General features: G+C 58.0%; 1 protein-coding gene across 1 annotated transcript; it reads left to right on the forward strand.

The window, feature by feature from the left end:
- Positions 1 to 5397: 5397 nt before the first annotated feature.
- KCNK18 (potassium two pore domain channel subfamily K member 18) lies at positions 5398 to 16843 on the forward strand (the record flags this gene model as incomplete). Its single annotated transcript, XM_079138431.1, has 3 exons — positions 5398 to 5620; positions 7891 to 8019; positions 15711 to 16843. 3 exons carry the CDS (start codon positions 5398 to 5400, stop codon positions 16841 to 16843), a joined length of 1485 nt encoding a protein of 494 aa, XP_078994557.1.
- Positions 16844 to 24763: the final 7920 nt, after the last annotated feature.

Below are 24763 nucleotides of genomic sequence, written 5' to 3' on the forward strand. Positions count from 1 at the left end.
GACTCAGGGCAGAGACTGGGCACTGCAACCACGGGTGGCCAAGTAAAGCTGGCCGCCACCCAGGATGGACCAGGCAGGGAGATGCCTCCTGAGGCCCTGGAGGTTCCCGCCCGCCACTCCTTGAGTTTTCCCATCAGGGCAGCTGGGTCCACACTGCCTCCTGCAGCGCCGCAGAGAAGACGTGTCTCTGGCCTTAAGTGGCCACCGTGTCGGGATGTCTACAGCAGCCACAGGAAGGAACAGGCTCACGGCTGCACCCTGGAAAGAGCACAGTGTGCCACCGACAGCAGGTCCAGCACAGGTGGCCATGGCTCCAGGGGACGGTGGGGACACCCAGCACCCACCCGTCCAGGAGCAGGGCTGGGGCTGGGCTAAGGTGGGAGCTGGTATGGGCAGGACAGGGACTGGCTAGATGTGGGTGTGGACAGAGGCCTGAGCAGCAAGGGAGATGGTGTGGACTTGGGGTGTCAGAAAGGAATCCTGGACTAGTGCATACAGCAGGCGCCGCCTGAATGCTGGGTCAGGTGGATGTGCTGGAAATTCCCGCACCCGGAATTTCGCATGTGGAGTCCAGAAACAGGGTGACAGGCTCGTGCCCAGTCCTGGGCTCTCCTGGCAAGGGTGAGTTAGCGGGGGCCAGCCTGGAGCCTCGTGTGCCTCCTAGAGACAGAGGAACCCCGGAGGACGCCTGCGCTCCAGCTGCCCGAGGAAGCCAGCCTCCGAGCACGGGCGGCCAGCAGAGGCCCTGCATGAGTGACCACAGTCGCGGACGCTGCGGGCGTGAGGAGAAGCAGGCCACCCCCCAGGGCACTCAGATGTCCTGGTGCCGCCAGGCCCTGCACTCAGCCTGAGTGTCCCCAGTGCAGCAGTTTCCTCGCCACCACACGGGGGTCCATCCAGCCGCCCAGGCTGTGGACCGGGCAGCCTAGCACCTGCCAGCCTCCCTTTCTCACCATAGAGGCAGGTGCTGCTCAGGTGGCCGAGATGCAGGGCAGGACCCAGCTTCTCCGAGGAGCCCGAGACACCATGACCAACCACAGACCGTGTGGGGCCTCGGGCTCCTCCTGAAGCCCTGATCCCTGCACAGCAGGGCTGCTAATTGACTGGGACACTGGGTGGCGTCCTGGCTTCCTGAGACCTAGAGCAAGCTAATGCATTCCGCCAGACCAGAGAGGCTCAGCCGGGCCTCCACCGGCATGGGAAGCACTGCCGCCTGGGCCTGCTCCGGGAAGACTGGCCTGATGGTCCTGGGCGGGGTCTGCCATGGGGCTGGGGAACGGGCAGCAGGTGACTCCAGGCTGCAGCAGGCCTGGGCACCTCGAGGGCAGGTGAGCGCTTCCCAAATGCTCGTGGGCCCAGAACCGAGGGGAGAGCTCTTCAGAAATACATGGTGGGCCCCTCACCTCCAGCTTCTGGCTCTGCAGGTCTAGGATGGGGCCTGAGGATGATCCGCCCTCCTCAGAAGTTCCCCAGGGACCCTGAGGCTGCGTGTCCAGGAGCACACTGTGAGGACCTCTGTAAAGGTCTGTGCCTCTCCACGGGGGCATCTGGAAGCATCTGGAGACATTTCAGGAGGCCACAGTGGGAGGGGCAGGGGCCTGCTCTCAGCCCCCACAGTGGACAGCCACCCACAACAGAGAATTGGCCAGCACAGGAGGCCCCAGGGCCCAGGCTGAGAAGCATGCATCAGAGCACCCCAGTTCCTGAGGGGTGACGAGCTGTGTCCCGGCCTCTCGCCCTGGGCTCACCTCGGAGGCTTCCTGTTGCTTCTCCTCTATGGGGCCCCTGAGCCAGGGGGCCTGGAAAGGCAGCAGGGGCCTGATCTGTCCTGCCTCTGGCCTGGTGGCCTTGACCTTCCTGACCACGGCTCCCCCCGCTGAGGAAGGGGACATTGCCAGCTCCTCGCCTCTGGGGCGGTTGTGAGAGTTCATATAAGGCCCACAGAGCCGCTGACCCCCGGTGGGCACTGATGGGCCGCTGTGCCTGCTGTTCTCACGCTCTCTGCCCCTACCCTGCACACCTGTGGCAGCACCGGGAAAAAGGCCAGCAGCCATAGCTGCCTTGCTGCTCCTGCGCCTGCACATTGCTCCTGGAGCAGGCGGCAGCAGAGGCTGGTGCTGCTCAGCTGCCACTCTCCTGTCCCTCCCACTGAGCCCTGCCCCCTCCCCCAGGTGAGCAGAGATCAGTTGCTCCAGTTCACCTGGGGAGCCCTCTTTTGCTGTACTTGTTGGCTGTGGGAGGCCCAGAGGGAGGCTTCCAGGAAGAGAGCCTTACCTGTCTCCAGCCCTATGCTAGGGGAAGGGCAGCCCTTTCCCTGTGAGAGCTGGTTGTGTTTGAGAAGGTGGCCTTGTGACCACTGAGCAGGATGGAGAAAACCCAGGGCTCATGAAACCCCCATGACCAGCAGGGGCAGAAACTAGTGAGCAGCCATGCTCCTGGGAAGGGCTCTGACCCAGGAGGCCAGGGCCCTGGCTGAGGGCCATCCTCCCCTCCCCCTCCTCTCACCTGTCCCACCAAGGGGGACTCTGGCCTCTCCCAGCTAGCCCAACCCGCTGCACCTCCCAAGGGAAGCCAGGCTGGGCAGGCCAGATTGGAGCAGGCCCTTACCACAGGGACCTCAGAGCTGGCCCGGGGACTCAGAGACCAGGCACAAGACCAGCCCATCCCAGCCCGCAGGCCTCACTCCCAGCCAGGGTCCCACCTCTCTGCCTGGGCTCTGCTCCCAGGCCATGGTCTCTTCCAGGGGGCCACTAAGCCCCCAGCCTTGCCTGGGTCGTCTCCTCTGCCAGGGAAGCTTGGGCCCTTCTGTGCCTCACTAATCACTGATACCTCAGACCTGGGGTCACAGGTCACTTCCACAGGGAGGCCCCAGCCCCTCCCAGAGAAATCAGGACCCCTCCCTTCCTGTCTCACCCGACACAGTCCCAGGCTGCTGGGTGTTTATGGGGCTGTGGGCTCATCCTTCCCTGTCCCTTCCTGGCCTGCACTAGAGCCCCACAGGGCCGGGAGCAGCAGCCTGTTCTGTGTGCTGGGGACACAGAAGTCAGGGACACAGGGGGGCAGTGCAGGGTCGGGTTAAGGCCTGGCCTGGGCTCAGTGCACAGTCCTGTGTGACCTTTCACAAGTGGCAGACCTGCCACTGCCTCGGTTTCCCCTGTGAACTATGGACAGCTGACCACATCTGCCTGCTGTGAGTGCAGAGGAGCTCATCATGAGCGACGCTGGGCATCTTAAGTGCAAAGTGCCAGCCAGGGTCACCCTGCTGTGTGCTGCTGCTCAGGGAGCATCTGTGAGCAAGTCAGGACAGAGGGGGAGGGAGGAGGGAGGAAGGAAGAGAGACAGGAAAGGAGGGAGAAGAGGGGAGGGAGGCAAGGCTGTTTCCACATCCCATTCCAGTGTCTTCTGTCACCCAGAAGCCCAGACTTTTCAGGGCTATTAAGAGGAGTGTGTGTGGCTTGGAGGGTCCTCGGAGCCCTTCTTTAAATGAGTGGGTGGTCCCGTGGAGGGACAGCTCCCCCCATGGCCCTCCCTGCCTGGGCCCTGGAAGGTCCACCCCTGGAGGACTTGTACATAGGTGTCCCTCTCAGCTTGGGCACTGGAGACACACACAAAGCAGGAGCAGGGACTTGGTGTGGCCACTTGTCCCTCCTCTGAAAGCCTTCTCTGAGGGAAGAGGCACTGGGAAGAGGCTCCAGGAAACCTGGGATTAGATGAACTGACCATTATAATGAGCTTAAGCAGGGCAGAGTCAGGCACATTTAATGCAAAGCATTAGCCTGAGACGCCAGGATCTGGGCTCCCCTGACAGCCATGGCCTGTCCCTCTGGCTTCCTGAGCAGGGTGGGCAGGGCTCTGCAGCACCCCATGGACGGGCAAGGTCAGCAACTCCTTTTGGGGAAGATCACTGGACTAGGCATCTCAGCACCTGCTGCAGCTGTCATGAGCATGGTTCAAAAGGAAACTTCCAGCCCAGCAGAGCCTGGAGCTCTGGGGGAGGCAGTGGGGGCTGAGCATGCCCTCTTTCAGTTTGTCATGGATGCAGCCAACTCTGCCTTGCTCCTGTGCTGCCCTGAGAGGGAGGAAGCCAGTTCTCCAACCTGGAAGAAGCGAGCAGCCCTCGACACCCTGCTCGCCCCATCTGCACCCAGCCTCCTCTCCGAGGGCCTGTCAAAGTGATACCGCTGTTTACCCGTGAATTCTGCTCCCTCTAATGTTGGGGTTTGAGCACTAGAGAAGCACGCCAAGGCAAGCATATTAAGCAGGTTTTATTTAAAAGTAGTAATAATACAGACTTCTCCTGGGAGGAAGAAGGGGGCCATGGCTGATGTTCTAAGGTCCTAAGAAGTGAGTGCACCCTACATCTTTTATAGGTTAAGGTCTCTTTTGTTCTCCAGTTGTCTCCCCACTTATCATCGTTCCTTCCTGCCTATGTGACTAGGCCTGGTTTTGCAGGTGAGATGCATAAAGTGAGAAGTGGATGGGGCAGGGGGAGGGCCAAAGTGATTCAGCAGCTCCTTGCTTGCAGTCCTTGATAAGGGCAGGTAAATTTGGTAATCAATGAGCACCGGAGATCCTTGACATTCCATTCTCCCAGGGGCAGTCTCCAACTTCCAGAGGCAGATGGCTTTCATGGCCTCCATTTCCTTGATTTGACCTGATCCCCTATTTCTACACTGTCTGTCCCCAATTCTGGCTTCAAAAGTTCTCTGTCCAGCCCAGGCTTTCCCTTGCTTTCTTCTGGGGAGTTTGGTGTTTTGTGTTTACACTGACGCCTGGGCTGCGTTCTGTTAGTTTCTGGTACAGTATGAGGGTTAGGCCAAGGTTTTCTTTCTCCCTTTCCCAGTTTATGGAAACATCCAGTCTTGTTTTGAGGGTGCAGGAGTCACTGGCCCCTTCCTTCCTCCCTTACCGACAGGTGAGGAAGGGGCCAATAATCAGACCCACACATGATAAAGGCCCTCTGTACACTGGTGACCCAGCAGCACTATTACCTCTTCCTGTCTGGGAGGCCAGGTACGCTAGGCCAGGGGCATCACAGACAAGCCTCAGGAAGGACTGTTCCTTGACCACACACAAAAGCTGAGTTTGGTACTTGGAAGTGGACACTGGTTTCCAGATGGCAAAGGCCCTTCCCAGGCCCCTGCTAGCAGCTCCAGGCTGCCCAGGAGGATCCATGGCAATTTGAGGGGCTAGCAGGGCGCCGTCAGTAATTCCCACAAACTAAACATGACGGGCTCCAACTGCTTCCCAAGTCCTGGGGGAAGCCGCCCTGCACTTAGTGCTGGAGCCTGGCCACTCTCCTGCCACTCCCACTGTCCTCCTCCTGGCGGGGCTTGGATGCTCCAGCCTCCTCCCTGGACTCCTCCTGCTGGGCCCTGTCCTGCATGCTCTAGGAGGATGGAGGCCAGGGGGCCGCCCCAGGCCAGGGGGTGCTGCCCGGAGGCCATGGGGAAGCTCTTCCCTGGCCTATGCTTCCTCTGCTGCCTGGTGACCTACGCGCTGGTAGGTGCTGTGCTCTTCTCTACCATTGAGGGCAGCCGGGTCCTGAGGCCAGAAGATGATGCGGTGTTCAGGGACTTCCTGCACAAGCTGTGTGGCATCCTGGAATGCAATGGGACAGGTAGGTGCCTCCCCTGGGTGGGCAGCCTTCCCAGGGGTGAAGACAGCTTCCTGGGAGCAGCAGGCTGGGCTGGGAGCTGCTGCCTGTGTCCTCCCAACTCCTGTGTGACATTAGGCAAAAGACCTCTCTCCGAGCCTCCTGTTGTCTCCTGTGGAAAATAGGGAGATTAATGGATTCTCCGGGATGCTGTGAAGAATGTGGGAAGAATGCTGAGCCAGCTCCCAGCCCCACCCAGCCTCCCAGGCTGTGGGGAAAAGGATGCCCGGAGGTCTGGGCAGGACTGGGACAGAGGTGGAGTGGGACTTCCGAGGCTGCTCCTCAGAGCAAATGCCAGCCTGACCTGAGATTCATCCCTGGGACTGGAATCCAAGGAACCATCCAAACTGGGCTTGGATCCCAGGATGAGCCAGCAGCCCGTCCGGACTCCCATTTTCAGTTTCAAAGGCCTTGTCTGTGGTGGGGGTGGGGAGGCAAGGGGTCGAAGGAGACCCAGGGGGCCTGGCTCTAGCATCTGTTGCCCTCCCAGATTTGCTCATCTCTTGGAGAGAAGGGACTCCACAATCTGAGGGACCCTGCCAATCACGGGACCCTGTGGGGGCAGAGCAGCTAAGGGACAGGAAGCCTCGGGGAGGCAGACACACTTCACAGGTGTCGTCCTTGAATGTGAGCTCTTGTTTCTGCTCTGCTCTGCTCCCCGAAAGAAGCCTACAGAGGTGTATTCAACAGAGCAAGAGAAAACAGAGAGAGTAAACAAATAAGACGAAGGAAGAACAGGCTGTAGATGCCAGGGCAAGAGCAGGGTGGCAGGAGCTTCTGACCTCCTCCCGAGGAGCTGGCCTCAGCCCTGTGCTCCCTGCTCCTCCCATGGTTGGCCTGGCCTTGGGACTAGGTTCTTCAGCTGGTCCAAGCGGGGTGCATCCCCTCTGTGGAGGGCCCTGATCCCTTGCAGACAGACACAGGCCTACTCTGTGAACTGGGAGATGCCATGGCCACTGCTGGGCACTTGAAGCCATCACAAGGACTAGACCTCCAGCAAGTTCAAGGCTCTCCAAAGCAGCCCACACCTCAGAATCATCCTGGAACCTGCCTACAGGAGACCTTCCCAGGCTCCTTCTCAGACCCACTCGATCAGAATCTCCAAGGGTGGCTGGAAATCTTATTTTTAAAAGATTTTCCCAGTGATTCTCAGGCACAGAGGGGTCTAGGAACACAGAGCTAGTTCAGCTTCATTTTCTACTGATTTTCATTGGAGATTAAAATGCTCAAGAAATGTAGACCCTGGGCCAATTGCATTTCACACAGTGCCCCACTGAATCCCCTGAGAACCGCTTACATTGCGTATAAATTGTCCCCCTTTTACAGTGCAGGAAACTGAGGCACTGGGAGGTTAAAAACTTGCCCAAGTTCACAAACTAGAAAAATGGCGCCAGGATTCAGCCCCAGGCATCTGGACTCCAGAGTCTGAGCCTTGCACCTCCATGCCATGCTGCCTCCCACGTAGGAGACTGAGGATGAGAGCAGCCTCCTGTCCTTGGCCACAGCTATAGTAAGTGGTCAGGGTCTGAGCTGAGCCCAAAGCAGGTGTGTGGACTCCCAGGCTGGTGCCAGCCAGCAAGTGCTCACGCTGCCCATGTGCCATCCTCTTTGGACTGTACCAGACCAGAACCTGGAGGGTGGCTTCTGGGGTCCCAAAGCCCACTAGCTGCCTAGGACCACGGAACTAACTACTCAGCAACCACTCCGAGAAGCCAGGGTTGCCACCCTGTCCTCTTGACCCAGGGGCCAATGTGGGGGACCCAAGGCTTCCCAGGCCGTAAGGGAGGTGCCAGAGAACCCAGTCTGATCACCAGACACCATCAGGCCGCATGCCACCCGGGAGCAGGTGTGATTTGCATCAGGAGTGCAGCTGAGTGTCCAGAGTCTTTTGCTCTCAGTTCTCACGCATCCAACAGAGACAGAGAGAGAAGGTTTTAGCCCTCTTTGAAAGGTGAAAGGAAGGGATGTTCTGGAAGTTCAGGAAGCTCCCCTCCTGAGGGCACCCAGCAGTCCCAAGGGGCCCAGGGCCTGTCTCTTAGGAGCTTCTCTCATGGGGCTGTGTGGCTGTCTGCTCTCCACAGGGACCAGGGACTGAGATGCAGAAACAGTCTAAAGGAGGCCGGAGGGCCCAAGGGCGGAGCTTTGGTGCTGCTGGGGACTGCAGGCCAGTCCCTTCGCTTGGGCAGGGCTGTCTTGGAGGGCAGCGGCCCCGCCTCACTCTCCTCTTTCTCCAGTTGTGGAAGGCAAGAAGCAGGACCTGCGGAAACACCTGCAGAGCATGAATCCCGAGTGGCTGCATCTGCCGGAAGACTGGACCTTCCTCAGCGCGCTCTTCTTCTGCTGCACGGTATTCAGCACCGTGGGTGAGTGCAGAGGTGGCTCAGCCCAAGCCGCAGCCTGCCTGCCGAGAGCTGGGGGGCCTTGGGGCAAGAGGGAGGCGGGGCCGGGAACCTGCCGGGGGCGGGGCTTGGAATTCAGTTCATTCCATAGCAGTGCTGGTGCTGCGCCTGCCCTGTGCTACAAGAGGTCAGGGGCCCTCTGTGCAGATCAGAAGAGAGCGTGCTTGCTTCAGTTGGCGCAGCCGCAGCCCGGGCAGAGCCCAGTGAGCAAAGGAAGGGCTGGGTTTGGGCCCTGCTGGTCCCCTCAACTGAGTGCTCTTCTCAAAGTGCCATCTAGTAGTGACTGGAACATCACCTGGCCGGCAACAGGGCAGATGTGCCTCAGTCCTCAAGGAGCCCAAGGGATCCTGGGGGATACGGAAGCATTCGCAGTTGGCCAAATGTAGCCTCTGTGTGACAGTGACATGCTCAGGGCATCCTGAGAACAGGGAGTGGGGCAGCTGAACCAGCCTGCATGGGGGCATCCCAGCAGGAAGAACATCTTAAAGGTCTCCTGGGGGGTGGCGACACCAGCTGAGTCTAGAGGCAGGCAGGAGCTGGCAGGGCAGGCGAGGGTACTCCGGGCTCAGAAGGGCACCAGCAAAGGTGGAACAGCACGAGAAGCGTCAGGAGCAGAAGCACTGAAGTCACAGGAGTGGAGAGGCAAGAACCAGGGGAGGCTGACCACGGGCTCAGGAGGCTGGGTCAACCCTGAGGCAGCAAGTGACCTCAGGACTCAGCACCCCCGAGAGACCACACTTCTGCAGCAGTCTAGACAGCCTGGCCTAGGGCAATGGCTGTGAGGCTGGAGGAGAGCAGCAAGGAGCTTTCAGAGGAAAACCCAGGCAGGCTGGCTGGAGGCGAGGACGATTCTGGGCAGACCAGGGTTTCTGCCAGGTGGGATGGGCAGCCATGGGAAGGTGTGAGGATGGAGGCTGGGAACAGAGGCGCTGATCTTGGGGACTGTGGAGTGTGAGTCCCCAGTGGCCTCCAAATAGAGACCCCCAGCCTCTGGAAATGTGAGCCTGGGGACCTGGGGAGGGGCAGGGCTGGAGAGGGGGGTTTTGGAATCTCCAGCACCTAGATGGCATCTGAAACCGTGGGAATGGAGCAGAGCACTAGAGAAGGGTATGGCATAGAGATAGGGACAGCATGTAGGGCACCAGGAGCCAGACTGACGCAGCAGCAGTGGCAACCAGTGCCGTTACCTGGCCAGGCGGTGCCCAGTCACCTCCTGTGATGCTCACAGGTATCCTGAGCATCAGGTGCTGAGTCCCATGTTCTGAGCCCAGAGAGGTAAAGACAGAGGCTCAGGTAACACAGCAGATTGAGTTGCCAGTCAGCAATAGTCATAGGGTCTCCTGATCCAGCGATCTTTCCCCAGAGGAAATCTGCTCACCTTGCAGATTCATGGGGTGCTGGGGGCCCTGTGCACCCTGCTCAGGGAGCCCCAGAGTGAGATGATTGATTCTAGAAAGGGCAGCCCAGATTCCGACAGCCTCCTCATAGGGAGAATGGAGTAGGTGGCATCCTGTGAAGGGAGGGCATTCGGAGGAGGGAGGAGAGGACTCACCAAGTCCCTGCTCCTGCTTTGTGTGTGTCTCCAGTGCCCAAGCTGAGAGGGACACCTATGTACAAGTCCTCCAGGGGTGGACCTTCCAGGGCCCAGGCAGGGAGGGCCATGGGGGGAGCTGTCCCTCCACGGGACCACCCACTCATTTAAAGAAGGGCTCCGAGGACCCTCCAAGCCACACACACTCCTCTTAATAGCCCTGAAAAGTCTGGGCTTCTGGGTGACAGAAGACACTGGAATGGGATGTGGAAACAGCCTTGCCTCCCTCCCCTCTTCTCCCTCCTTTCCTGTCTCTCTTCCTTCCTCCCTCCTCCCTCCCCCTCTGTCCTGACTTGCTCACAGATGCTCCCTGAGCAGCAGCACACAGCAGGGTGACCCTGGCTGGCACTTTGCACTTAAGATGCCCAGCGTCGCTCATGATGAGCTCCTCTGCACTCACAGCAGGCAGATGTGGTCAGCTGTCCATAGTTCACAGGGGAAACCGAGGCAGTGGCAGGTCTGCCACTTGTGAAAGGTCACACAGGACTGTGCACTGAGCCCAGGCCAGGCCTTAACCCGACCCTGCACTGCCCCCCTGTGTCCCTGACTTCTGTGTCCCCAGCACACAGAACAGGCTGCTGCTCCCGGCCCTGTGGGGCTCTAGTGCAGGCCAGGAAGGGACAGGGAAGGATGAGCCCACAGCCCCATAAACACCCAGCAGCCTGGGACTGTGTCGGGTGAGACAGGAAGGGAGGGGTCCTGATTTCTCTGGGAGGGGCTGGGGCCTCCCTGTGGAAGTGACTTGTGACCCCAGGTCTGAGGTGTCAGTGATTAGTGAGGCACAGAAGGGCCCAAGCTTCCCTGGCAGAGGAGACGACCCAGGCAAAGCTGGAGGCTTAGTGGCCCCCTGGAAGAGACCATGGCCTGGGAGCAGAGCCCAGGCAGAGAGGTGGGACCCTGGCTGGGAGTGAGGCCTGCGGGCTGGGATGGGCTGGTCTTGTGCCTGGTCTCCGAGTCCCCGGGCCAGCACTGAGGTCCCTGTGGTAAGGGCCTGCTCCAATCTGGCCTGCCCAGCCTGGCTTCCCTTGGGAGGTGCAGCGGGTTGGGCTAGCTGGGAGAGGCCAGAGTCCCCCTTGGTGGGACAGGTGAGAGGAGGGGGAGGGGAGGACGGCCCTCAGCCAGGGCCCTGGCCTCCTGGGTCAGAGCCCTCCCCAGGAGCATGGCTGCTCACTAGTTTCTGCCCCTGCTGGTCATGGGGGTTTCATGAGCCCTGGGTTTTCTCCATCCTGCTCAGTGGTCACAAGGCCACCTTCTCAAACACAACCAGCTCTCACAGGGAAAGGGCTGCCCTTCCCCTAGCAAAGGGCTGGAGACAGGTAAGGCTCTCTTCCTGGAAGCCTCCCTCTGGGCCTCCCACAGCCAACAAGTACAGCAAAAGAGGGCTCCCCAGGTGAACTGGAGCAACTGATCTCTGCTCACCTGGGGGAGGGGGCAGGGTTCAGTGGGAGGGACAGGAGAGTGGCAGCTGAGCAGCACCAGCCTCTGCTGCCACCTGCTCCAGGAGCAATGTGCAGGCGTAGGAGCGGCAAGGCAGCTATGGCTGCTGGCCTTTTTCCCGGTGCTGCCACAGGTGTGCAGGGTAGGGGCAGAGAGCGTGAGAACAGCAGGCACAGCGGCCCATCAGTGCCCACCGGGGGTCAGCGGCTCTGTGGGCCTTATATGAACTCTCACAACCGCCCCAGAGGCGAGGAGCTGGCAATGTCCCCTTCCTCAGCGGGGGGAGCCGTGGTCAGGAAGGTCAAGGCCACCAGGCCAGAGGCAGGACAGATCAGGCCCCTGCTGCCTTTCCAGGCCCCCTGGCTCAGGGGCCCCATAGAGGAGAAGCAACAGGAAGCCTCCGAGGTGAGCCCAGGGCGAGAGGCCGGGACACAGCTCGTCACCCCTCAGGAACTGGGGTGCTCTGATGCATGCTTCTCAGCCTGGGCCCTGGGGCCTCCTGTGCTGGCCAATTCTCTGTTGTGGGTGGCTGTCCACTGTGGGGGCTGAGAGCAGGCCCCTGCCCCTCCCACTGTGGCCTCCTGAAATGTCTCCAGATGCTTCCAGATGCCCCCGTGGAGAGGCACAGACCTTTACAGAGGTCCTCACAGTGTGCTCCTGGACACGCAGCCTCAGGGTCCCTGGGGAACTTCTGAGGAGGGCGGATCATCCTCAGGCCCCATCCTAGACCTGCAGAGCCAGAAGCTGGAGGTGAGGGGCCCACCATGTATTTCTGAAGAGCTCTCCCCTCGGTTCTGGGCCCACGAGCATTTGGGAAGCGCTCACCTGCCCTCGAGGTGCCCAGGCCTGCTGCAGCCTGGAGTCACCTGCTGCCCGTTCCCCAGCCCCATGGCAGACCCCGCCCAGGACCATCAGGCCAGTCTTCCCGGAGCAGGCCCAGGCGGCAGTGCTTCCCATGCCGGTGGAGGCCCGGCTGAGCCTCTCTGGTCTGGCGGAATGCATTAGCTTGCTCTAGGTCTCAGGAAGCCAGGACGCCACCCAGTGTCCCAGTCAATTAGCAGCCCTGCTGTGCAGGGATCAGGGCTTCAGGAGGAGCCCGAGGCCCCACACGGTCTGTGGTTGGTCATGGTGTCTCGGGCTCCTCGGAGAAGCTGGGTCCTGCCCTGCATCTCGGCCACCTGAGCAGCACCTGCCTCTATGGTGAGAAAGGGAGGCTGGCAGGTGCTAGGCTGCCCGGTCCACAGCCTGGGCGGCTGGATGGACCCCCGTGTGGTGGCGAGGAAACTGCTGCACTGGGGACACTCAGGCTGAGTGCAGGGCCTGGCGGCACCAGGACATCTGAGTGCCCTGGGGGGTGGCCTGCTTCTCCTCACGCCCGCAGCGTCCGCGACTGTGGTCACTCATGCAGGGCCTCTGCTGGCCGCCCGTGCTCGGAGGCTGGCTTCCTCGGGCAGCTGGAGCGCAGGCGTCCTCCGGGGTTCCTCTGTCTCTAGGAGGCACACGAGGCTCCAGGCTGGCCCCCGCTAACTCACCCTTGCCAGGAGAGCCCAGGACTGGGCACGAGCCTGTCACCCTGTTTCTGGACTCCACATGCGAAATTCCGGGTGCGGGAATTTCCAGCACATCCACCTGACCCAGCATTCAGGCGGCGCCTGCTGTATGCACTAGTCCAGGATTCCTTTCTGACACCCCAAGTCCACACCATCTCCCTTGCTGCTCAGGCCTCTGTCCACACCCACATCTAGCCAGTCCCTGTCCTGCCCATACCAGCTCCCACCTTAGCCCAGCCCCAGCCCTGCTCCTGGACGGGTGGGTGCTGGGTGTCCCCACCGTCCCCTGGAGCCATGGCCACCTGTGCTGGACCTGCTGTCGGTGGCACACTGTGCTCTTTCCAGGGTGCAGCCGTGAGCCTGTTCCTTCCTGTGGCTGCTGTAGACATCCCGACACGGTGGCCACTTAAGGCCAGAGACACGTCTTCTCTGCGGCGCTGCAGGAGGCAGTGTGGACCCAGCTGCCCTGATGGGAAAACTCAAGGAGTGGCGGGCGGGAACCTCCAGGGCCTCAGGAGGCATCTCCCTGCCTGGTCCATCCTGGGTGGCGGCCAGCTTTACTTGGCCACCCGTGGTTGCAGTGCCCAGTCTCTGCCCTGAGTCACATGGCAGCCCCCTCCTCCCTGGGTGTGAAGCCCCCTCTGCCTCTTCCTCCTCAGAGGCTTCTGGTGGCCCTGAGGGTCCCAGCATGAACAGGTTGATGGCATCTCAAAATCCGTGCACACCTGGGAAAAGACCCTCCCCCATTCCAACAAGGCAGGACTTGTGGGTTCCAGGAATAAGGACCTGGACTATTTGGGGGGTCTTTTCAGCCCCCCATGCTGACCTAGGAACCCGTGTGTCCTGTGAGCCCTCAGACCCTGCCTGTGTGTCCACTGTCTGGCTGCCTTGTCTACTGGCCTCAGTGGCCTCTCCGCTCCTCACACTGGGTACCAGCTCCACACCGGGGGACACCTTTGGAGAAAATTAGAAAGCAGCATCTCCTCTGGGCAGACGCAGCCTGTGCCTGTGCCCCAGCTCACAGCTTGCTCTGTGCAGGGAGGCTGGCTTTCAGCTGCTCACACCCTCTGGGTGGGCAGAGCGCACACTGCCTTACCACACCAGCAGCCCCTCTCAGACCCGCCCCAGGACCTCTGCACATGCTGCTGCCACTTCTGCAAATGGAATCGTGGTCATCCTTCCAAACTCAACTCAAGAGTCCCCTCCCCAAGAAACCTCACCTGAGCCGAAATCTAGCCCGGTGCCTAGAGGAGTCTGCACTCGTACCCCTGCCATCGATCTCCATCGCTGATGACACGCTCACAGGTGTGCTGTGGATGCCCATCTGCCTCCCTGCTAATGAGGACGCTCAGCAAGATTCCACGCCACCTCTGCTTGGCCAGCGGTCATGTACCCAGTGCGTGCCGGAAGCACTCGATATGCACTGAACAAACCATGCACTCATGGAGGTACAACCTGCCACCGTGTGGTGCCACCCTGGAGGCAGCCAGAGCAGTGAGGAGTCTTGGGACACATGCAAATGGACGAGTCCCCTGGAGGGCCAAGCTCCTGCCCTTGCCCTGGCCTGGGAGGGTGGGTGTCCCTGATGCCCGCCTGCTCATGGAAGGCAGAGCCAGAGGCCAGTTCACCCCAGGGAGCTGCAGTCCTGTGGAGTTTGGCGCCCGGCCAGCCTGGGAATGGCTTCAAATTAATTTACATAATCGGGCTGCACTCTGCAGTGTTAATCAGCCTTCATGGCCTCCAACACGGGACTCAGGCCTCGTGCACAGGAGCTGTGCCCTTCCGTCCAGGCCATGGAGGCTTGGCCACTCCACCGAGGATGGAAGCCCGTGTCAGGCCCGGATGTCTCTCTACTGGTCCTTGCAGAGTGGGGGTGAAAGGCGAAGGACCCCCGCCCAGCATGGAGACCCCGGCCCGTTCCTCCTTGGCCTGACTGGCCGGTGCTCCTGGGCTGAGAGGTCCGGACCTGACCTTTGAGCAGTTTGGGCATGGAGAGCCTGTGGGTTGGACGCCCTTCTCCCCTCTTGCTCACAGCTGTGCCCTTGGCCACCAGGCTTCTCTCCTTGTGCCTCAGTTTCCCCATCCGAGGGTGGAGACAGAACCAATGAGCGTGGTGGATCCAGCCCACAATGAACCCTCCAGGCAGCTGCCAGCTATCCAGGGCCAAGACACCAGGGTCACCACTGCAGGGCAGGCCCCAGCCCCATGTCATCTCCCAGCTGGTCACTCTACCTGTAGGGACAGTCTCTGTGGTTCAGAGGTATGAAACCTGGAAACACAAGCAGTAAGGTAACAGTCTAGCCCGTGGCAGAGCTGGCACTTGATCCAGGGTGTGGCTTCTGCCTGCTCTTGGCTCCCAGCTCCATGTCACTGTGGGCACGTCCACCTCTTCTTGGGCCACCCTTGCCTCTGTGGGCAACGGCTGGGTGGGATTCTTCCCCACCTTGCAATTGTCCCAGCACCGCCCAAACTGCTCAGCACACAGTTGGTGTCTAATGAGCGCCTATGTGGAGAAACACACCCAGAGGGCCAGACAGTCACTGGGACAAGTGTGGCTTCTTAGAGCCATTGACTCTGGAGGATAAGGTGGTGGTTTGGGGGCACAGTCTCTGTTCCTGTCCTGAGCTCCTCTTCTCCTTCCAGGGGTGCAGATCAATCCTCATGGGGACCCTCAGAAAAGCCACAGTGGAATGAGGGGCCGTCCTCTACCCCAAACATGGGCTGTCCCTGCACAAGGTCATCTGGAGGCAGGAATCTGCATGAGTGTTTCCTACTGCTCAGGAGGAGCTAGTCCCACCCCGTCCATCCTCCAAGGCAGGCACGGTGCCCAGCACGTGGCGAAGGCTTCCAGTCCCATATTTTAAATACATTCATTCATTTGCATTTGGTGCTGGGAGTGGGACCCAGGCCTTGTGCAGCCCAAGCCCCCAATCTGTCGCTGAGCGCCCCGGGTACAGGTGAACTTTACGCATCACATAGGACACCACACCAAGGACAGGGAAAGGGCGGGGCTCTGGGAAGCCTGTGGGAGGGGCGTTGGGAACAGAAACCACCTCAGGCTCTGTCCTCTCCTCCAGGGTATGGCCATCTCTACCCGGTCACCAAGCCTGGCAAGTACCTGTGCATGCTCTATGCTCTCTTTGGGATCCCGCTGATGTTCCTGGTTCTCACGGACATAGGTGACATCCTGGCCACCATCTTCTCTGAGTCCTACAATCAGCTCCGAAAACTCCCTTTGCTCCCTGGCGCCCCCTCTGAGGGGTGCTCTGGGCTGCGCTGCAGGAGGAAGCCTCAGGCCAAGCCCCGGGAGGCCGCCCAGACCATCCCTCAGATCATCATCAGCGCTGAGGAGCCCCAGGGCCCCAAGCCCGGCAAGCGCCCCTCAGTCCCAGGCAGAGCCTGGGAGCGGCTGGAAAGGCTCCTCTCCCCACAGGAGAAACAGAGCCTGCGGGCCGCGGCCCCCGGGGCCATGGAGAGGAGCAACTCGTGCCCAGAGCTGGCGCTGGGGCGGCTGTCTGCCTCCATCCTCAGCAACCTGGACCAGGTGGGGCGGCCGGTGGAGAGGCTGGACGTGCCCCTGCCTGCCATCGCCCTGGTGGTCCTGGCCTACATTTCCTGTGCCGCCGCCCTCATCCCCATCTGGGAGACCAAGCTGAACTTCGAGAGCGCCTTCTACTTCTGCTTCATCACCCTGACCACCATCGGCTTTGGGGACACCAGGTTAGAGCACCCCGCCTTCTTCCTGTTCTTCTCCCTGTACCTCCTCATCGGCATGGAGCTGGTCTGCATCGCCTTCAAGCTGCTGCAAGCCAGGCTCCTGCGCGGCTGCGCGGACCTCATGCTCTTCCTGGCCCAGGGCAAGCTCTGCCGCCTCGTGGGAGAGTGCAGGCCCGGCCTTCCCAGACAGACTGGAGCTGCGTCTCACCTGGTGGGTCAGAGCAGTGACACCGAAGCCCATCCTCCGACCTTGGGGCCTGGGGACACACCCTGCACGAAGGCTGAATTTGGCCTTGTGTCCTTGGGAATCCGGGGAAAGCCCTTCACACCTTCACCCCAAGTCCAGGTGAACTGTGTGTGCATTTGTGGAAAGCACCGCACTGACCACCTCACGCTGTCACTGCCTGCCTGTGACCCAAGGAAAGCCGAACTGTGTCCTCGAAACTGTACTTTCAGCCAGAGAAGCCTTCCTGAGCTTCCCGGCCACCCCTGAGAAGGCAGAGGGAGCCTGAGCAACCTCTTCTCCCCAGGGACTGCATGAACGCCCTCAGAGCAGTCCTGCCCAGCCACTGCTCCACACAGTGGCACTGTCACCTGAGTGCATGGGGGCCTGGCAGATGTCCTATTGCTGGATTCCATGTGACCACGTCCCTCTCTCATTGAAGGTGATGGTGCCTCCAGGGGGGCTGGCCCTGAGACCCTGGAGACCCTGGGTGACTGCACTGGTGGGTGACACACCTGAGCAGTTCCCAGCGGGGGTCCCGTGAATTGACTGCCCTGTGCATCGATGCCGTGGGTGCCCTGTCCCTCCGTCCTGTTGGGAGAGCTCCCTTTGCCTCCCTTTAGCACAGACTCTGATCACTAAGGTGTGGACACATCAGCCAGGTGTGAGTGAGAAGGGGCAAATGCCTGCAGGCTGCACTCAGCTATGACCAGTGGGAGCTGGTGGCTTCGGGCACCCAGCCCCTTTGCCCTGCCTGGGGTCACTCTGGGTGCTGTACGCTGTCCCTCTGTTCTCAGGGGACACGGGCCTCAGGGGCTCCTTAGCACACTCTGCCTGGCTTCCTTGGTCCTGGTCTCACTTCTTTCCTCTGCTGGGGCTTCTGGTGATCACCTCCCTGAAATGCACTCTCAAAATAACCTCTGTGTCAGAGTGAGTCCTGGGGCCCAGCTGGGGCAGCAGGTGAGCTGGCAGTGGCCCCTGGCGGCTCCCCGCTTCTATGTTTCCCTCCTTGGTTACTAGACACGTCCCGGGGCTGCATCTGCACCTCTGAGAGTCTTGCAAAGGTCACCTGGGTCCTGTGATGAGCACAGTCCCTGAGTCCCTGGGGAGTGGTGGAGGAAGCTGCAGGCCAGGACCCTGGAGAGACCCCAGCAGGATCCTCAGAGCAAAGCAAGCCCCTGTCTTCCAGGCTGTCTGCCCTGTTCCACCTCCTGCCCGAGTTGAGCGCCAGCTCTCAGGGGGGTCTCGGGTCTCCCCTCGGATCTTCTCCACCTTCCCCACAGCTATCGGACTCTGTCCCCACAGCCCTGAGGACCTACTCAGGCCATGAATCAGACCAGGCGGAACAAGGACAGGAAGGGCTCAGACACGACCCGTGGGATTTGGGGGACAGTCCCAGGTGCGGGGCTCTTGAGGTGTCTCAACATCCCTCCAAACACATTAGCCCAGCTGAGATGTGGCAAAGGCCATGGAACCCAGAGGCCATCAAGACTGGCCACTCAAGTGGGAGTACTTGGAGGGCCCAGGGCCTATGTGAAGTTCAGCTGCACCTCATCCATGGGCTGCTGGCCATTGTCCTGGCTGAGGGCATCCAAAGAGGAGCCAAGGACATCCTCTCAACCCTGGAAGTCGCTTCCCTACAGACTGGACGGGACCCTCAGCCAGTCCCTTCTGAGGCACGGCAAGTCCTGTTCCAGTGCCAACACGAGTCACGGCTGCTGGCCGTGCGATCAAAGCCCTGCTCTTTGCTTATTTCATTGGCTGCTCAGAAGTCTTCCTGGTTCTGAGGAAGCGGCCCAGCGTGCCGTCCCGCCCGCCTCTGGCCCTGCCTCCTCTTCCTGCCTCTTTTTCCTTCTTCCTTGGCTCCTCCTGAGCAGGAATGGGACTTCCTCCTTCCAGCCCTGGGCTCACATCGACCCCTCTGGCTCCAGTGCTTCCGTTGCCCTGCCTGACCCCAGGTCACCTTCCTCACGCATCATAACCAATTGCTGGTGACTGCCTGGCGCCATCGCCACAGCTTATTGCTCATGGTTCCGGAGCCTGGATGTCAGAACGGAGCCAGCATGGCCGGGACCTTGGTGAGGTCCTCTGCCTGGTGTGTCCACCCACAGAGGGATCTGTGTCACTTGATCCTCTTTCTTCCTTGCTTAACATTTGCAAAACACTATGTAATTAAAAATGAGTACCCAAAATCGACAAAGACTCGACAGTATGCAAACAAATCACCATGCGCCTTTAGAACACGGACACAGGATCGGAGCACGTGTGTCACCAAAGAAGGTATTTTGATGGCCAAGGTCACCTCCTGTCTTCCTGAGGGCTCCCCCTAATGACCTCCTCTCCACCCATTTGCCTCCCAAAGGCCCCACCTCACTGGCACCTAGGACTCCTGGGGGACACAAGCATGGGGTCCATAGCACCTCCCAAGAGTCAGATGCCACTGGACTGGGGTGTGTCTGGGTTTGGGGTTTTCAATGTCCCCAGGTGGTCCCTGTGTGTGGCCAGCATTGAGCAGCAGGCAGAGCCGCTTTCTGAGCCTGAAATGCCCGTCTGTCTCCCCTCTGTGGTGGAAGAAGGGTGCCTTGGGGCTCCCTCCACCTGTGGCTTCCTCCAGCGAGTGACCCCAGGCTCCTGCAAGCGGCCATCTTGTCCCCACCCCGACCATCCTTCCAGGACATTCTCTGCTCCAGGACTGGAATGAAGTGCCTACCTTTTGTCTCCTCCTCAATCTCCCAGCTGCCCAAATGAAACACCCCGTTTCTCCCTTCGCTGCCTCTCTCCTTTCAACCCTCCCGCCCCCTTTGCAGCATCAGCTGCAGATGGGACGCTGCACGGTCCTCAGGTGCACACAAAGCCAGGACAGCAGTCACCCTTCTCTGCACACCTGCCGTGAGCCGCATCCCGATCTCAGTCCTTGTGCACCTTCTCATCCAATGCTCCCGGCAGCGCTGAGTTAGGTCCAACTGTCTCCATTCTACAGATGAGGAAACTGAGGCCAAGTAGCTAGCACAAGCTCTCCCTGCTAGCAAGTGGTGATCCAGGAGTCACACCCAGGCCTAGTGTGACTCTAAGTCCGTGGTTCCCAGTGGCCCAGCAGCATCCGCCTTCCTGGGAATCTGTGAGAAGCAGAGTCTCAGGCTCCACCTGAGTCCTACTGAAGCCCAATGCTGGCGCTTAGGAAGCCCTTCAGGGGACGCTGAAGCAGGCCTGAAACCGTGGCAATAACCCCTCCCATTTCCCTGTGGGAACCGTTTTGGGGACAGCAGCCTGAGCAAAGGTAAGAGGGTGGGATTCCTGTGTGGGCAGGGATGCTGGGGGTCAGGGCCTCTGGCCAGTGAGCCCTCTTATGACTGGATCCTCCAGTCCCAGTAAGGGCCATTTGTGCTCATTTGCAAACTCAGTCTCCCTGGCTTGGCGGAGGCTGCTTCTTGCTTGGGGGCCCTCTCTTGGGGGATCCCCATCAGCTGCCCAGCAGGACCCAGCTGTAGAGAGTTCAGCCCAACTGAAGGCCACCTCCCGAATTAGAGGCCCCAGAAACTCCTGGACTCTGGAGGAGGGGGCATGTGGGTGGTCACCTGCTGTGTGTCCTCCTGCAGCTCGTGTCTGTCCTCCCTGTGCCTGGGTCAAAGCTTTGGTGGCACGCTGTGACCCAGCGGCCTGGGGTGGTCCTGCCCAGTTGTCCAGCGGCCTGGCACCAGGTGTTGTGAGCGCCACTTTTTTATAGAAAAGAATAAACGAAGGTCAGGAAGCTAAGCCAAATGGATGGGTGGGGGTGAAAAGGGAGCCGCCTCGGGAGGCCGGATCGGGGACACCCCAGGGGCGGCGCCAAGGGCTCTCCGGAGAAGAGCAGAGGTTTCTGCCGGGCGCCACCCCGCAGTCCCAGGTGTGCTCGGCGCTGGGATCCTCCCTGCTGCATCCTCCAGCCCTGGGCTTCCGCAGCAGGCGCAGGAGGATGGGCGGCTGGCCTGCGCTTCCTCACGGGGCCACCAGGTGGCGCCGCCAGCCCGGACTCTCTGGGCCAGCCAGTGGCGAGTGTGGAGCTCCAGGTGCCTTCCAGGGGAGGAAATGTCTCTGGCCTTTGTCGCCAGGGAAGAGGAATCCCCCATGTGCTCCCCCGACACACCTCCCTGGATGACCCCTGACACGCAGAAGTCTGTTTCTGGGTGTGTCCAGAGGACTCCCTGGGACAGCCCCCATGGTTTTGCTGATCTTCCAGGTTCAGGGGCCCTGCCTTGTCACCAAAGGACAATGGCAGGTGGACGGCTGTATGCCCTGCTCTGGGTGGACTGCTGCCCCAGCGTCTGAGGGCGCCTGGCCAGTGGGGAGAGGGAAGGAAGGTCCCCGTGGTGAGGGCTCACTTATTCCCTCTTCCTTTCTGGGGGCACCTTCCGACCACTGTCGCTGTGTCCATGTGCTCACGGTCCTTTACCCTTGCCCTGGCACATTGCTGGCACGTGGTGGGTACCGGGTGAACACCTGTTGCTCTCACGAACCCTCCCAGTCCATGGGGAAGATCCATGTTGGTATTTGGGTCAGAGCCTTTGTCTCTGAAGACTTTGCCAGACCCCTGGATGAACCTGCCGGGACTCCTGGGACTTCCCTGGCACCATCCCCTCTGCGATGTGGCAGGGGCTGGGCCAAGCCCTAAAGGCAGCACTTGAGAAGATGGCCGTTTAGGGGCCAGAAAGGGCAGAGGTGGGTTCCCAGGAAGCTGAGCAACTTCAGCCAGCGCCCTGCTGACTGGGAACCTCCTGTGGCCAGGAGGAGCTCTGGTCATGAGGCGGCGGGTGGGGTGGTTTGTTTGTCAGTGTTGTGATGTTTTTAATGTCATTTCTTCTCATTCTCAATATTGGTGCACACAGGCAATTCTGAATGGGCAGGTTTGCATTTTGGTCTTGGAGAGCCCCTGGGTGCATAGCCCTCCAACTGGACCTGATCCACCCCTGGCCTAGAGGTGTCCAGCAGATGACATGCCGTGCTGACAGGTGGCCCCTTACCAGCCCCTCTGATCCTGTAGTCCCCTCCACGGTGCTCCCAGGCGAAGGTCCAGCACCATTGCATCAGGCCCCAGGTCCCTGCTGCCACTTCAGCCACCACCTGCAGAAACATAACCTAAGGGCTGAGTCACAAACTAGCAAGAGCCCATAGTGGTCCCGACAGAGACACACAAATAGCCCATGTCCCGATGGTTGTGTTTGTGGATTGTTGGGGTCTCAAGCTATCACAATCAAATAGAGAGTGGATGGGGATGAGAGCAAGAGTCTAGAGTGGGGACTGACTGCTGGAGGGAAGGGACACACAGTATTGACCAAGCCAGAGTCAGACTTGGTCTCTGAGCAAGAAGGGAGCAGGCTTTGTTCTGTGGGAGTGGTGTGCTAAAGCTTAGGAATATTTGTTGGTGCTAGGTGCATTTCAAAGGTGTTTTCTCCTTGGTGGTGCACACTTCATCCGTGAGGGGATGCAGTCAGCTGGTCTTGGCCCTGTGGGATGTGTTGCTGCAGCTCTTAGGAGGACACACAGGTGGGTTTTGAGGAAAACACTGTTCATTTGAGTGACAAGTTAAGGGACCCAGTTATTTGCTGTTTCAGTGACTCCTCAATGGTTTTATCCTCCATGGCGTTTGTTCATGGAGAACTCAAGGGGACAGGATCCTGGTTTTAGTGATGTAATTGGTTTCTGAGGCCAACAAGATGGAGATGGGTATGGGTAGGGAGCATTTAGTGACCTGGTCCCAGGATACTGGCAGATGGCATCTTGGGGGGCATTCCAATTCCCAACTACAGCAACTCTTAGTAAAACAGTAACCCCCAGCTCAGTCCATGGTTGAATAGAGGTGGGTTATGCTCACCTCACTTGCCAACAATAGGAAGAAGGGACCTTACGGATGGAAGATGCCCTCGTTCTTTTATGCCTAATGTTCAGCATCCGAAAAAAGTGAATAGACAGGAGAATGTGACTGAAATTAATTGGGGAGGGGGACAAAAGGTTGATCCAGAAATGAGCCAGAAGTAGAGTTAGCAAACAAGTGCTTTGAAATAACTTTATATCAATTAAAAATCAAGTACATTTTTAAAGAGTGAAAAATAACTAAAAGTGATAAGTCAACGGAATTTCATACAATAAGCCTTCTGCAGATTTTCCACTCTGGATGTTGCCGTTATAAAAAAATAAAGTTTCTCCCAGCAGAGTGTCAAAACATTCGCTGATACGAGGGTAAATGTAAATTTTCCTTTCTCTGATTCCCACAGATCCCTGGGACTGTTGGTGTTTAAGGCCATCATCTGGCAAAAAGTTTACCTTTCTCTGAATGTGAACTCCTAAAACCACATTGGGCTCCTTACATGATTCAACTTGCAGTCGTTTTGCTCTTTTAGTGCCGTCTTTTGCATTACTTTGTTCCCCAGAAAAAGGATTGTTGTTTAAATAGAAATGAAAAGCCCTTCATTAGCCATAAATGTGTCGTTTACTTTAAAAATTTTTTTAGATGTTGATAGACTTTTATTTTATTCATTTATTTATACGTAGTGCTGAGAATCAGACCCAGTGCCTCACACATGCTTGGTAAGTGCTCTACCACTTAGCAAAAACCCCAGCCCTTGTATTGCTTAGGGCCCAGTTTTTTAATTTGTGTTTTACCCCGCTATATTCCTTTTATACTATAGGTCCAGTATATCTGTAGACACAGAATGAGTTCACAAAGACTGTTTCATTATTGCCTTTGTACATGTGTATAACTGGTTTGAATAATCATTGTACATCTCCATTAATGTTTTTCTCTGCTTTGCATATTTATTAAAAGAGCTGAGCCAGAAAAAAAGAAAGTAAAGAAAAAGATTGACAAATGTTTGATTGAATAATTCTATCAGAATTTGCAAGTCTATAAAAAAATCAGAAGGATATTCTAGATTTCAAAATTAAAATAGATGAAATTAAAAATGTCCTGGAAGGTGAAGAGAATGAGAAGACAAGCCACAGACTGGGAGTAAATGTGTACAAAAGACATATCTGGAAAAGGACTGTATCCAAAACACGCAAAGGAAACTGAGCCCTCAACAATGAGAAAACCAGCAGCCTGGTTTCAGAATGGGCAAAGATCCGGATAGATGCCCCACCAGGGAAGAAACACAGGTGGCAAATAAGCATATGAAAAGATGCTCGCCAGCATGTATCATGGGGAACTGCAGATTAAAACATGAAGATAACCAATACATACTCACAGCCAAATGCTGGTGGGAGTCTGGAGCAAGAACTCTCATTCATGATGAGTGGAAGACAAAATGGACAACCCACTTTGGAAAACAGTCTGGCAGTTTCTCAAAAAACTAAACATGCGCTTACCATATAAGCCAGCAGTCATATTCTTGGGTATTTACTCCAGTGAGCTGAAAACTTATGTCCATCTACAAACCTGCACACAGATATTCATAGCAATTTTATTCATAATTGCCCAAACCTGGAAGCTACCAAGATGCCCTTCAGTAGGTGATGGATAGAGAACTGTGGCACATCCAGACAATGGAACATTGTTCGGCCCTAAAAATTAGCTATTACCAAGTAAAAGAGGCCCATTGGAAAAGCTGCATGCTATACTGCACCAACTATAGGACATTCTGGAAAAGGAAGAATTAAAGACACAATAAAAAGATCGTTGGCTTCCAGCAGTGAGTGGGGAGGGAGGGATGGGTAGGCCGAACAGAAAGCATTTTTAATGAAACATTTTGAATACTCTAATGGTGGATTCATACGTTATTCACTTATCCAAATTCATAGGCTCTACAACACCATGAGCCATGGTACTTTAAGGGATAATATGTGTCAGTGTAGGCTCATTGATTGTTACTAATATACCTTCTGGTGTTGATGGGAGGGTCACCTGGGAGGGAGATGGGAGTGTAGACAAATATTCTTGGCTGACCTTGGCTATGAGCCCAAAATTGTTCGATGAAGCCTATTGTTTGTATATTTTTGGTTGTAGATGGACATAATAACTTTATTTATTTATTTATTTTTTTATGTGATGCTGAGGATCGAACCCAGTGCCTCACACATGCTAGGCAAGTGCTCTACCACTGAGCCTCAACCCCAGCCCCAAATGAAGCCTACTTAAAAAAAAAAAAAAAAAAAAAGAAAGAAAGAAAAGAAAAGAAAAGAAAGAAAGAAAGAAAAAAAAAGTCTTGCTAGATGAGTTTG

Source organism: Sciurus vulgaris (assembly GCF_902686455.1).
Source record: "Sciurus vulgaris genome assembly, chromosome: 4".
Taxonomy (NCBI): domain Eukaryota; kingdom Metazoa; phylum Chordata; class Mammalia; order Rodentia; family Sciuridae; genus Sciurus; species Sciurus vulgaris.